This window comes from Ruditapes philippinarum, unplaced genomic scaffold (genome assembly GCF_026571515.1).
Source record: "Ruditapes philippinarum isolate M1 unplaced genomic scaffold, ASM2657151v2 ctg4611_1_1_1_1, whole genome shotgun sequence".
NCBI lineage: Eukaryota > Metazoa > Mollusca > Bivalvia > Venerida > Veneridae > Ruditapes > Ruditapes philippinarum.
In genome coordinates, this window is record NW_026866747.1 from 61,197 (window position 1) to 74,679 (window position 13,483).

The 13,483-nt window shown below is 31.0% G+C and overlaps 1 protein-coding gene across 1 annotated transcript; it reads right to left on the reverse strand.

The window, feature by feature from the left end:
• Nucleotides 1-1,187: 1,187 nt before the first annotated feature.
• LOC132733553 (C-type lectin domain family 4 member F-like) lies at nucleotides 1,188-4,404 on the reverse strand. The gene is made up of 2 exons (XM_060720210.1): nucleotides 3,467-4,404; nucleotides 1,188-1,654 (listed from the first exon to the last, which is right to left on the reverse strand). The coding sequence occupies exons 1-2, from the start codon at nucleotides 4,399-4,401 to the stop codon at nucleotides 1,507-1,509; spliced, it is 1,083 nt and encodes a 360-aa protein (XP_060576193.1). The 5' UTR covers nucleotides 4,402-4,404; the 3' UTR covers nucleotides 1,188-1,506.
• Between the last annotated feature and the right edge of the window lie 9,079 nt (nucleotides 4,405-13,483).

The following is a 13,483-nucleotide window of genomic DNA, read 5'->3' on the forward strand; positions in this document are numbered from 1 at the left end:
GTTTAAAATATAAAGAACAATAAATACATTTTCTGTGTAAAAACAAACATGTCATGGTGTCAAAATTGTTTTCCTTTAGTTTTTTAACTTTCTACCTTTATTGGTGGAAAATACCTCCGTGCAATATTTTAGGCACGAACGTGAACCTGAGTAGAACCACCAACGTTCCGAAAGCAAGCAGGATAGCTTCCTTTTATGAAAGAATCCTGAGTCCCTGTCGGGAATCGGGGTCACTGCGATGAGGGGAAAGTGGTTTTGAAATCAAAGACCTCAACCGCTTGGCCACGGACGCCCTAATTACTGATATATCAACCTTCTCCAAAGTAAAAAAGTTAAATTTGTAAGATATATTATAAACTGCTCGTCATGCAGTTTGTAAATGTTTGTCGCATTTTAAGACTTGAAGTTGTGAACGAAATAAACTTCTTTAAACTTCTTTATCATAACGGTAGTTGAATAAATGTTAGGGCTGAATCGAGCCTTCTGTGGCTAGCAGAAAGAAATTCGAAATCAGCGGCATGACCCGCTTTTGCAAGCATGTTTAAGTATCTGACAAAATTTTCATAACGGACTTTTTACATATTTTATTTTTTTATTAATTTAACCACCTGCTAAAATACAAAACTTTTTAATTTCTACAGTTTCCGAGTTTGATTTACATTGTCTCAGTTTGTACAAATACAGTTAACAGTTCTAAAAATTATTTTTAAAAAATCGACAATATTTCATGTTAATACGTAAAAAGAAACAAGAACAGCAATAACATTTATATAAAAAATTTAGACTGGTGACATAAATAAACAACAAGCATGTTCTTCTGTAGGAAAAAAACGTAGTAAAAATGATTTCAAATAGGTATATCGGAGATTTATTGAAAAACGCAACAAAAATTATTTCAAATAGGTGTATAGGATATTTATTGTAAACGCAATAAAAATGATTTGAAATAGGTGTATAGGATATCTATAATTGTAAACGCAATAAAAATGATTTGAAATAAGTGTATAGGATATTTATTGAAAAACGCAATAAAAGTGATTTGAAATAGGTGTATATGATATTTATTGAAAAACGCAACAAAAATGATTTCAAATAGGTGTATAGGATATTTATTAAAAACACAACAAAAATAATTCAAATAGGTGTATAGGAGAGTTATTGCAAAACGCAATAAAAATGACTTCAGAAAGATATAAAGGAGATTTATTGAAACCAAAATGATCAAAGACAATGGAATAAAGGTTGTTGAAATCGACATAATTCTTTATGACTGTCGGGCACTCGGAAATTGGTAAAGTATTATTAAGAAAATATGTCTAACTTCAAAGTGAACATTGAAATACATAATAAAACATATACGAGTTATATGAGATGTTTGCAAAAAGTTATTTCATAATTCTAGATTAAAAGCTATCTTATTGAGCAGAAAGTTTAGCGTACTAATAAAATTCTCTGTACGTCCTACTTTGCCCTTTGGGTTAAAACTGTCGATATATATCATCACCCTTATATAGAAATGCTGGCATTCTTTTTACAAATAGATTTCCAATAGTCATAACATTGCCAGTCATTCCACATTTCAAATGGGGTTTCATATCCGATTATTGCACAGTTCTGGAGGGTGTCGCCGTCAGGTTGTCCTGGTCTAAAATTTCTACAAAAAAAAGACAAACGTGTAATTCATGTAATGATCTCTAATTTAATATAGAATCCTTTTCGTTTCCAAAGGACTTTTTATTTTATTTTATTTTATTGAAATGTCAATGCTATTCTGCAAATGTAAATATAGTTTTCCTTCAATGAGATTGACATCTCAAATCTGACACTACTTAATTCATTTCTCAAACACAAAACTATTGCTAATGCCGCGTTATATAACGAAAAGATTGTGCAGATATTTCCTGGTGTAGTTTACATATTTACTGATTTGAAGATATATTTGTGCGTAGTTGTTTGGTGTATATAGCGGCATTAAACGCCACTAGAATGAAGAAAAACAAGGTCTCGTAAAAATTACACGTTTACTTTGACCAATCTATATGTAATGACAAAAATTCGAACTATCGTAATAGGCGAAACGGATAATTTTAAGTAACTTTTATCTAATATATAGGGTGGGGGAAGCATAGCTTGACCGTTTTGGTTAAAAAAGATATAAAAAAAAAAACAATAATATTTTCGTTTTAAGCGGATGATGCCTGTATTTTAATGATTGATAGTACACACTGTTATATTTAATAATGCCATATACTTGAGTTGACGAGTTTGAGTATTATTTATTCACAGTAACATTCTTCGTATATGACATTTGCTGTAAACGTTGATAAACAATTAACAACGCTGTGTATTGCTGTAAATTTTGGAACCTGTTTCCGTTACTCGTGCCGACCATAAGTTACCATGCATTCACTCAATTTTAACATTCAAACGAGTATTCATAAGTAAGTTCGTGAATAAAGCTTATTTTGTACAAACCATATACAGAAAACTCCGCTTATAATGCTATTCACTGAACCGCCAAATTTATATAGATATATTCGGATATCGTTATATCCAAGAGTTAACCTATATAAAAACAAGTGTTGGGACCGCGTCAACAGCGACGTTATAAGAGGTATATCGTTATAAGTGGAGTTGGTATTTGGCTCAAGAAGAATGAATAACATGTACCATAAAAATGGAATCCATAAAGAAGTCCTACAACGGCAAAAGTATTATTGCAGTCGTTCTTTGATTAAGCCTGTTCATGGAGCGTAGTGGTCAACGCTACGGTCTACACTTACTAGCTCCGGTTAAAGCAGTCTGGATCATCTATACATGGCAATCGTTAAAATTTTTAATTCTTAAACATCTGGAGATAAGTTCATACGGTATTGGCATTAGACGCCTTTGTTCCAATCTTTTTCCATGGTGTAAATAAATTTCGTGTGTTGAGTGCTTAAATATATGTCACGATTCAGAACTGTTCACTCTTTAGAAGAAAAGATGTGTAAGCGGCCGAATAGCTCAGTCGGTAGAGCCGCGGTACGGTTTTTCGAAGGTCCCGGGTTCGAGCCCCGTCAGGTTGCACATTTTTCTCACCCTGTGATATTTGGTGCCAAACGGGGGCCGTGATTGAATATAGCTAAGAATTAAATTCACATTGCTCTGTAACTCTGTGAAATTCGACGACGAATTTCAATATAGAAAGGTAGTATGTCACGGTTCGGAACTGTTCACTATTTAGGGGAGAAGATGTGAAAGCGGCCGGATAGCTCAGTCGGTAGAGGCGGTACGGTATTCCGAAGAGTTCGGGTTCGAGTCCCGTAAGGCTGCCTATTTTTCTCACCCTGTGACATATAAATATATATTGTTATGGACTAGCTTTTCTGGCGGAGATAGGCGTAAATGACACCATCTATGTTTGTTAAGTTAGTTATGAAAGCATTTGACCATTGAAACAAGATAGATAAGTATATGTACGTACGTAAATCTAGCAGATTGACCAGTTCTCAATGAAACCCATGTCCCTTCTGTCTCCTCATCAGAGTATCCAATCCACGTTCCAAAATCGATTCGAAACTTTTCAACAACAAAAGAATTTTCTGTTTGACTTATTAAGTCTGCCAAAGATGCTCCGACAGATTCACAATTAGCACGTGCTTTTCTGAACGTTTTCCTCTCATTTACATGCAAGTAACAATATGATGAGAAACTTATCCAGCCCGTTGGACAAATAAAAGTTGTCACTTTAGGAGTTGTTGTTTGTGCATGTGTCGTTGTTGGTATTATAGAATATAAAGTACTGTTTATTTTCGCCAAGAATTCCGTTAAATTTTCTATTTCTTTTTGCTGTTTAATTAGCATCATTTCTATCTTTTTGAGATTCATATTCACTTGATCTTCCATTTGTTCACTTTTCTTTATAATAGCGTCATTTATATCATTTTGTTTTGAAAAGTTTTTTGTTACCTGATCATTTTGTAAATGAATCTGATTTGAAAGATCTGACCACTGCCTCTTTAACAAATCAGTATGTTCACTTAACTGATTAGTAAGTTTTCCAACTTTATCCCTGGTCCATTTTTTCTCGCTTTCGATTCCAAGCGATACCAACATTTGACTTTGAGTCTGCATTTCAATGATATCTTTTGCATTAATATCAGTCTTCTCTCGTTTTTCTTCCCTATCCATGCTTTGAGGACACTTCTGATCCTTTAGATGATGGACAGAATCATTTAGCTTCTCGTAATTATGTTGCAACGTTGTAAACATTTCATTTGCCTGTTCGTTGTCGGTATTCATGCGTAATTCTACAAAGTCAATTCGTTTATCAAGCAACGTTAATTTATTCGTCACATTAGCATCTACAGCCGCCGTTGCAATCAACACCAGCACAAACATTAGCTGTTTAAGATACATTTCCATCATCCAGTGTCTAGCCTGGTAGATTATGTAATTTCAAATATAGAATGTTATGATAGTGTATCAAATATGTGTGTTTTAGATATTAATGAATATTCTGATCATTGTCCAGTAACATTTTGTCTTTCTTATATTATATCAGATTTACCAGACGAATACTTAGAATTTGATAAAATTTTATGGAATTCGTCCGAAAATGGGGATTTTTTAAACATATTACAAAGTAAGTGTTCTGTGTTTAACGATATCAACCAGAAATTGTTAAATGGTGTATATGATATCAATCAATGTGTGACATGTTTTTCTGACACAGTTTATGATATTTCATATTCATGTTACGGTAAGACGTATAATAATCGTCCAAAACAAAAGAAGCGGAAATCGCTATGGTTCAATGAAGATTGTAGACATGCAAAAAAGTTATTTTGTGATGCGAAGAGACGTTATGCTAGCTTTAAATCCGAAGAAAATAAATTAGTTTTGCTTACTTGTAGGAAAAAATACATTAAAGTTAAAAAGGCGGCTAAAAGCAAGTATTTTCATAGAGAAAAAATAAAAATGTCTGATATTAGTAAAACGTCTCCTCGTAAATTTTGGAAATATATTAAAAAATTTAGAAATACAGGTGGATTTGAATCTAATGCTAGTCTTGAGGAGTTTAAAAATTATTTTAAAAATATGTCTAATGATAGTCAAAGCCAGTCGGAACGTGATGAATTTTCACAAGAAAGTCACGAAACTTTAAATATTGATTTTCTTGATAGAGAAATTTCTGTGGAAGAGGTCCAAAAAACAATATCTTCTTTGAAAAGATACAAAAGTTGTGACTATGACAATAATGTTGCCGATTTTTTTATTGATGCAAACAATGTTATATCTCCCTATTTATGTACAATATTTAACTATATTTATAATAACTGTTTATATCCTGAAGCATGGTCTAAGGGAGTTATTGTTCCGATATATAAAAAAGGTGATAAAAATATACCTGCGAATTATAGAGGTATTACATTAATAAATGTTATGGGGAAGATATTTTCTTTGATATTAAGAAATCGTATTAATAGCTGGTGTGAACAAGAACATGTTTTTAATGGTTCTCAGTATGGTTTTCGAGAGGGTCGCTCTACAGCAGATGCTATTTTCCTACTTCATGCTATTATACAGAAGGTTGTATCAAAGAAATCAAAACTCTGGTGTATTTTTATTGATTACCAAAGAGCATTTGATATTGTTTGTAGAGATAAATTATGGAATAAACTGTTACAATCAGGAATTAGCTGTAAAATGACAAATATGATAAAATGTATATATTTAAAGGTTCAAGCTTGTGTGAAATTGTCAAATAACATGAATATGTCAGACTTCTTTAATGTAACGATAGGTTTAAAGCAGGGAGAACCTTTGTCTCCTCTACTTTTTCTACTTTTCATCAATGATATTTCTGAAAATTTGGATTTTAATGCTTTGACTGAAAGGGACTTTGAACTTTTGTCTAGGTATATGATTTTATTTGCTGATGATATTGTATTATTTACGACAGAGCCAAATAGCCTACAGGCTCAAATTAATGCTGTGCAACATTATTCTAAAAAATGGGGTTTGAAAATAAACGTTAGTAAAACAAAAATTTGTGTTTTTGAAAAGAGAAAACAAACTGTATATCCTGACTTCTATATAGATAACGAAAAAATTGAAATTGTTGACAATTTTGTTTATCTTGGAATCAAGTTTACTTACACCGGTACTCTTGTAAATGCTGTAAAAGCACTGCATGAGCAAGCTCTTAGGGCGTATAATAATCTTTTAAACGTTTTTGATAATGTTAGTCTAGATATTCGTACCAAGTTATCTCTTTTTGATACTATGATTGTCCCTATATTAACGTATGGATGTGAAGTTTGGGGTGCTTATAATTATAAAGAGGTAGATAAATTACATATTCGATTTTGTAAATATATATTAGGCGTAAAGAAACAAACTCCTACATATGCGGTATATGGTGAACTCGGCCGAGTGCCTCTGTCAGTTATATGTAAAGAAAGAAGCGTTAAATTTTGGTTGAAAATTATGAAAAGTAATGATTTACATATTTATCAAATGTTTAATGATTTATGTAATAATGTAAGTACCTCTAGTTGGGCTAGTAGAATGAATTCTATTATAGATCATTTAGGTTTTTCAGATATAAGGTTGACATTTCATCCTAGGGTTAATTATTACCTTTTGATAAAATCTAGAATACGAGATCAATTTATTCAAGAATGGAGTTTAAATATTAATTCTATGTCAAAATTAGATTGTTATTGCAAATATAAAACTGAATTTTGTTTTGAAAAGTACTTAGATGTTATATTGAATGATAAGCTAAGGCAGCATTTGACATGCTTAAGATTGTGCTCACATAGTTTAGATATAGAATTAGGAAGATATAATAATATTGAAAGAAGTAATAGATTGTGCAAACTATGTAACCAAAATGCAGTAGAGTCAGAATATCATTTTGTTATGTGTTGCTCACGTTACAGTAGTATTAGATCGAAATATTTGGGCCAGTGTTCATGGCCAACTTTACAAAAGTTCAATGCATTGATGTCAAATAAAAGTAAAAAATATATGTTTAATCTAGCAAAGTATATAAAAGAAGCATTGTGTTTACGTCAAAATACCCTTGAAAGTTTACCTGTCTTCTGATCGTATATTGACTTCATTATTTGTCTATGTTAGTTATGTATAAAATAGTCTTTGCCATAAGTTTTTTTTGTTTGTTTGTAAATGGCCAAAGGCAAATGTATTGCTGATTGCCAATAAATAAATGAAATGAAATGAAATTATTTGTCCTTTCGAATGAAATATTTTAAAACAAACAAGATCAACCCTTAATGTTTTACGTGCGACACTATATACTTGATTTTATAAGCTAGACTTTTCAGTGAGAGAAAATGACTCAAGTGTAATCAAAACATATTTCCGCTACTTAACATACCACTTGAATTTTTGTCTGTGATTAACGCCCTCCGTCGTTGATATAAATGCCATATTTCTACAAATGCTGCGAAGTCAGCGATTCTTCTCTTCTTGAAAAGAATATTTTTACTTTGTCGACGCCTCGAGCTGACAAAATTATCAACTTAAACGGTCCATGAAATATTGTGCTATATTAGCCAAAAATATTTATCATATTTGTAAAAAAAACTACGAAATATAAATATGTTTAAAATTCAATAAAAATGTTATTTTGTCGTTTCTTGTGAAATATGGCTATATATTTTTACTTCACGTGATAAAATTCTAAGTTCATACTCGTGAAAATGTATGAAATTTTATCATGTGTAGTAAAAATATGTTCCAATATTCAATATTTTACTTAAACAAAAACAAAATTTCCTTAATATACATAAGTCTTTTCTTTTGTTTTTTTTTTTCAGTTTTCTTAGCGTAGATGTGGGAGGGGGTTCAAGTTACAAAAAATGTTGTGGCTTTCCAACTTTATTGTCGAAGGAAGATCTCCGCCATTTAATAAGCTATTTGAAAAAAAATCAAAGTCTTTTGTGGGCTAAGTGACTTACAAGTAGACGAAATTTAAACAAGCATTATTGTTTATCAATTTGCAATGATTCTCTTCATTATATAAATTATCCCTCGTACATTGTTATCTGATAACGTGAGGCATCCGTTGCTAAGTGGTTTTGTCTAACTTAAAATCACTTACATCTAACTGGCTTGAATCTCACTAACGACTTTAGTTTCATTCCCGCTTTAACTCATTTAAGGTCATTGACTTTCATGAGATGCCCCCTTACGACAAAAATAATGCACGTACATCCATTACCTTTTCCTGTTTGAAAATGATTCGGAAAGGCCCTTTTAAAACAAATAATGATGATAAAAATCATAATGATAAAAATAAACAACCTGTAACATTTGTAAGAATTGTGTGTGAAATTTTTATCTCACTCTCACCTCTCGTAACACTTGTAACAATGCTGTAAATTATATCTATATGTATATTACCCTTTCTATTCCGATTTCAGACCATTTTAAGGGCTCGTGTTGTAACACTTGTAACAACCTGTCACACTTGTAACAATTATGTGTGTTATTTTCTTTTCACTCACAATACTCCTATAACAACCTTTAATATTTGTAACAATTATGTGTGAAATTTTCATTTCACTCGCAACTCTCGTAATATTTGTATCAATGCTGTAACAACTATGTAACAACATTGTAACATCTATGTAACCTTATTAACTCCGATTTCTGGCCATTTTATAGGCTTGTGCTGTTTACACTTGTAACATTCTGTATCAATTGTTACAATTTTATATGAAATTTTAATTTCAACTTTGGTATCATTTGTATAAATGTTGTGACAACAATGTAACAACCTTATTACATCTAAGAAATTACTAAGAAAAGTTATCATAAAAACTGTAACTATTCAAAACGAAGAAACAGTTCAAGTGTCTGACATAAAGAATGGATATGAAAAGAAAGTTCTGTTTTGCACTTGGATAAACTGCAAACAATTTTAAGCTATTTACTCAGCTATAACATAAAAAGGAGAGAAAATATACAGGGTAAATGACAAATTTAGGACAAAATCTTAACATCAAAAGGAAGATAATTCTTTGTGTATTAACAAGTATAATCAAGGTAAATGACGTCAGTCACAAAAAGAAACAGTAAGAACAACGAAATCTTTTCAGCCAGGTCCATAGTCAGTTTTAAAAAATATTTATGGTATAAAGTTTTTAGGAGTTATTAACACTAAAAATTATCGAACCTTTTGTTGCGTACATTAATGTTATCGTACCAAACTCGATCGTACACATAAATATTTGGACAACTAGACGTCAATAAATACCTTTACAAAAAGTGTTTGCTATGCAACTCAATAATGAGTATTTAATAAGTTGCAAGTAGAAAAAGTAATTGACATTCACGATAATGGCCCTTTTCCTTTGTTAATATAAGATGGGTCTTGTAATGAGTCAATAAATACTTCTGTACTTTTCTGAGGGAAAATGAATGTCTTTTTATTTGCCCTACGTGTACTTGTGTACAAAACGTATTTATTCTTTGATAAATTTGTTCGCAAAAAACCTTGTCTTATCATAATCCCGCTCTGCAATAGTGCTAACATCGAATTTTTTGTTTTAAATATTGTTATTATATTTTTTAGTTTCGGTGCTTCTTTGAACACTTGTATGTAATAGTTTGGTAAACAGAGCTGGTATTGTTTCATTTGCCTTTTTTTACTCCACTGATCTCAGGACTATCTATCAAATAGGCATTGATATCATAATATGCTTTATTTCATTAAACAAGATAATTTTGCACGTATCAATGCACGTTTAGAATGAAAACCATTTTTGTTATTGATCTTACGCATGCAAGCCTAAACGGTATCTACTTACTATATTGCACAAATACGTTTGAAATTCTTTGTTATTGTGCACACTTAAAGCATTCTAACACTTGCAAACATCTTTAATTCAAAAGATTGTAATAACCAATAATTCTCAAAGGAAGTAACAGAATGTGTATGGTATAATCTATTTTCTTTAACTACTTAGTTATAACATTCGCTTGTACAAGCCATTATCTTTTATATGTTAAGCAAACTCCAATCTTGTTAGTCCGCCTTTTTGTATACATTTAGACGTCAGTGAATTCATTCATTCCCTCCAATTTTACACCAAGTATGTTAAGAATCCTTCATTTTTAGGACAAAGTTGTTAGTGAACAGAAGTAATAAGATTTTCATTATTTCGACTGTCGCAGAAATACCGAAGTCAATAGCATTTATTTCTGCTACAAAGGCGACAAAAAAGTTGGCGCTAATGAATTTCCTGGAACACACCAGTTTTGTTGTCGAACCACTTAGTATTTGTTGATACATATGCATGATATTATTTATTTAATGCAGTGCAAACTTGTCAATGTCTGAGTGCAAGTTTCTCCATTCTTCTTTGGTTTCTGTTCTGCTGGGCTCATTGCAGATGGTCTTTTTACTTGGTTGTGTTGGGGGATGCCTTTAATGAATGCCATCCTCCTTGGCGATCTTGTTCATATTTGTACAGTAGCACGTCTCTTTCTACAATTTTTGAAATACTTATTTAATTTCTCTACTGGAATACATTTGTAAAGGATATGTATTTTTTTATTTATTTTATCTAAGTTATATCCCCTTTTTACTTTAAATTTCGTAGTTAAATCTTTTGAAATATATAGGCAATGCAGCTCAATTTGACAATGAAAAACAAAAAGTATCTTTAAAAAGATACTTGGTCGAAATAAACCTGGGTAACTTGTATATCTTATTATTTCTACGTTTTTAATACATTATTAATTTACTTTACGGAATAAATAATGGGGTTATTTATCTTGAAAAAAGGAACACAATGAGATGTTTGTGTTTAAAAATAAATATGTCAATTTCTGTCCTAATTACCAATTCTTCTTATATTCATTTCTTCCCTGTAAGTTGTACAGGAAGTCAAAATGAACTAGATGGCCATCGGCAAAAAAAAGAGAGTAATGTCACTTAGCGTATGCAAATTCTGTTTCCAAAACACAAGCTTATCCCAAAGATTGAGTACGACATCTTGAACAGCTTTCAAACTTTTCTTTCAATAGCGCTTTGCTCCTGTGAGTGTTCCTGTAAGGATAATGCCTTTTCTCTTACAATTGCAACATGTCACGATTATCAGGTATCAGTTTAATGTCGATATCTTGGAAGTTTTCAAATCTTATAACAAATTTACAAACAAATCTTAACTAATAGATAAACACATAAATACGAAGAAGTAAATACTTATAGAAGTTCTTTTTTGTCTTACAATAGTGTCTGGTCATGTAAGCAAAGATTTAAAGTGCCATGTTAACGCCTTTGATATTATTGATGAACCCTTTGCTTTGAATAATAAACAGACAAATTAAGACAATTAGCTGAATTTAGATATTAAAGACAAGATGTTACAGATATATATGATACAATACAATCCCTAAATATTTAAAGTTTTTATAGCCCGTTAAATGTTTATCAAATTCCAAACATTAACTTTTTTATGTTCACCTATCACACATCTGAGACAAATTAGATGCATAACGTGCATAACGGACGTAATTGTAGCATTAAGTAAACACATTAGTGTTGATATTGTTGCAAGTTTGGAATTCGCATGTATCGCAGTGACCCATAGTTGATAAATCGGTGTAAAAAGATTTAAATATTTGAAACTAATATGTCAAGGGAAAAAAGTAATTTAAGATATAAAAGACGAAACAACAAGACATATATTCACAAGTTATAAACATGTCCTTCATTTTTCAATACTCATGTTTTTTGCAAAAGATAACAGTATTTCCATTTACAATACTCTAACATCATAAGAAACGTTCCAGTTTAAACTGATGTTCTAACTTCAGCTGTTAGATTTCATTTAAACTGATAAAACCTGAAATATTATCTTGTTCAATTGCTGACAACGGTGATTTATTTTTATTTATTTCGTCCTTATTGAACAAAGTATTACAATTGCTAGGTAATGATCATGATATTTACTGAGACCGTTCTATAAACATCGTCCTACTTTTACTCATTTATACAATGTTGATTGTGAACATAGAAATTGGAACACACTAACTTAAATATTACCTTGCTTTTTAACCTTATGTTTAAAGTAGTTTTATACAAAACTGCTCTTACATTCTTAATCGTTAAACAACATTGAAATTAATACAAAAACCAATGAGTTTTCACACCTTTCGTCAATCCCAGATATACATTAATATAATAACATTAAGAAATGATCTTCCAGATACAATTACCTGTAACCTTAACTTTTTGCAGACGACATCAAACTTTATTTTGTCATTTAGGATTAATGTAAATAATCCACAAAAAGTGATAACACAGAAAAGGAAATATTAAAAACTTGAGAAGAGAACAACACAAGATTTTCAACAACACTAGAAAATATATATTTAGTCATATGATTGTGGATTCTTGGAACTCATTAATTTTGACTACACAGAAGCTACATTATTGAATTTATTCAAGTAAAAAAATAAACATTTGATTTTCCAAAATAACTTCAACGCTAATTGCTATCAAACCTATTAAAATTAAAAGAATCAAAATAGCAACAGATGAGCTTGTCTGAGTTTAACTTGTTTTTAGCAATTAATTTTATCTGTAAATACAAACCAAAAATGATATTAATAAACTTATAAAGTAATGAACTGTACAAATTGACTACTCAACAAAAATTAATGGTTGTCCTCAAACAGGAGTTGGAAGACAAATAACAAGAAGGGAAATAAATCTCCAAAACGGTCTCAGGAGCTCAGCTTAGAATCGTTAATGATGTTCAGGCCTGAATACAACATGATCTACATGAATTAGTTTAAATATAGTTCTTACTGAATGTTTTGAATGGTTTGTCATAGTTTGTTGAACAAAATTAAATAGTTGAAATTCCTACCGAGAGGATTTTATTGGAAGTCTGGATACAGGTGATCCCTCGGAGGCATTATTCACAACAATTTCAGACTCGGTTTGATTGGGTTTGTACATAAGGGATAATGGAAAAATGCGATTTCCCTAATGTCCCCTATGCACATTGTGTGAATGTAGTGTGGAGTAGTTATTTCGGCATTTCTTTTGATACGGTATTGATGCTAAACATTTGTTATGAACATAGATAAATTATGCACACACTCGTGGCTTATATAACATTTCCATTGTTTTTGTAAAACATTATTCGGTCTAAAGTATACCGATTTGGATAACAAACACTTCCAGTGTGTAGTGAGAACAATTAACATGTAAAACTTCAAAATAGCGTGTTTGATAAAATAATCGAATCACCAAACATATTCAAGTTTCGTCAAAGAGTCATAAAAACAAATTAAAACATGTAACCAACACGTTACGTTATTGTATAATACAAATACGTTTTAAGGACAAGATAGACAAGATGCTTTATCATTGGTGAAATGATTTTGTCTGGAATAATACTTTAGGAGGTGCAAATTATAGTTCTTATTGATTGAATAAAAATTGATT

Bases quoted from the DNA above. Each gene is read 5' to 3' on its own strand.
- LOC132733553 (XM_060720210.1), bottom strand. From the start codon at position 4,401: ATGTATCTTAAACAGCTAATGTTTGTGCTGGTGTTGATTGCAACGGCG. The intron at 1,655-3,466 runs GTACGTACATAT...TTTTTTTTGTAG, and splicing joins GGTCAATCTGCTAGATTTAC to AAATTTTAGACCAGGACAAC.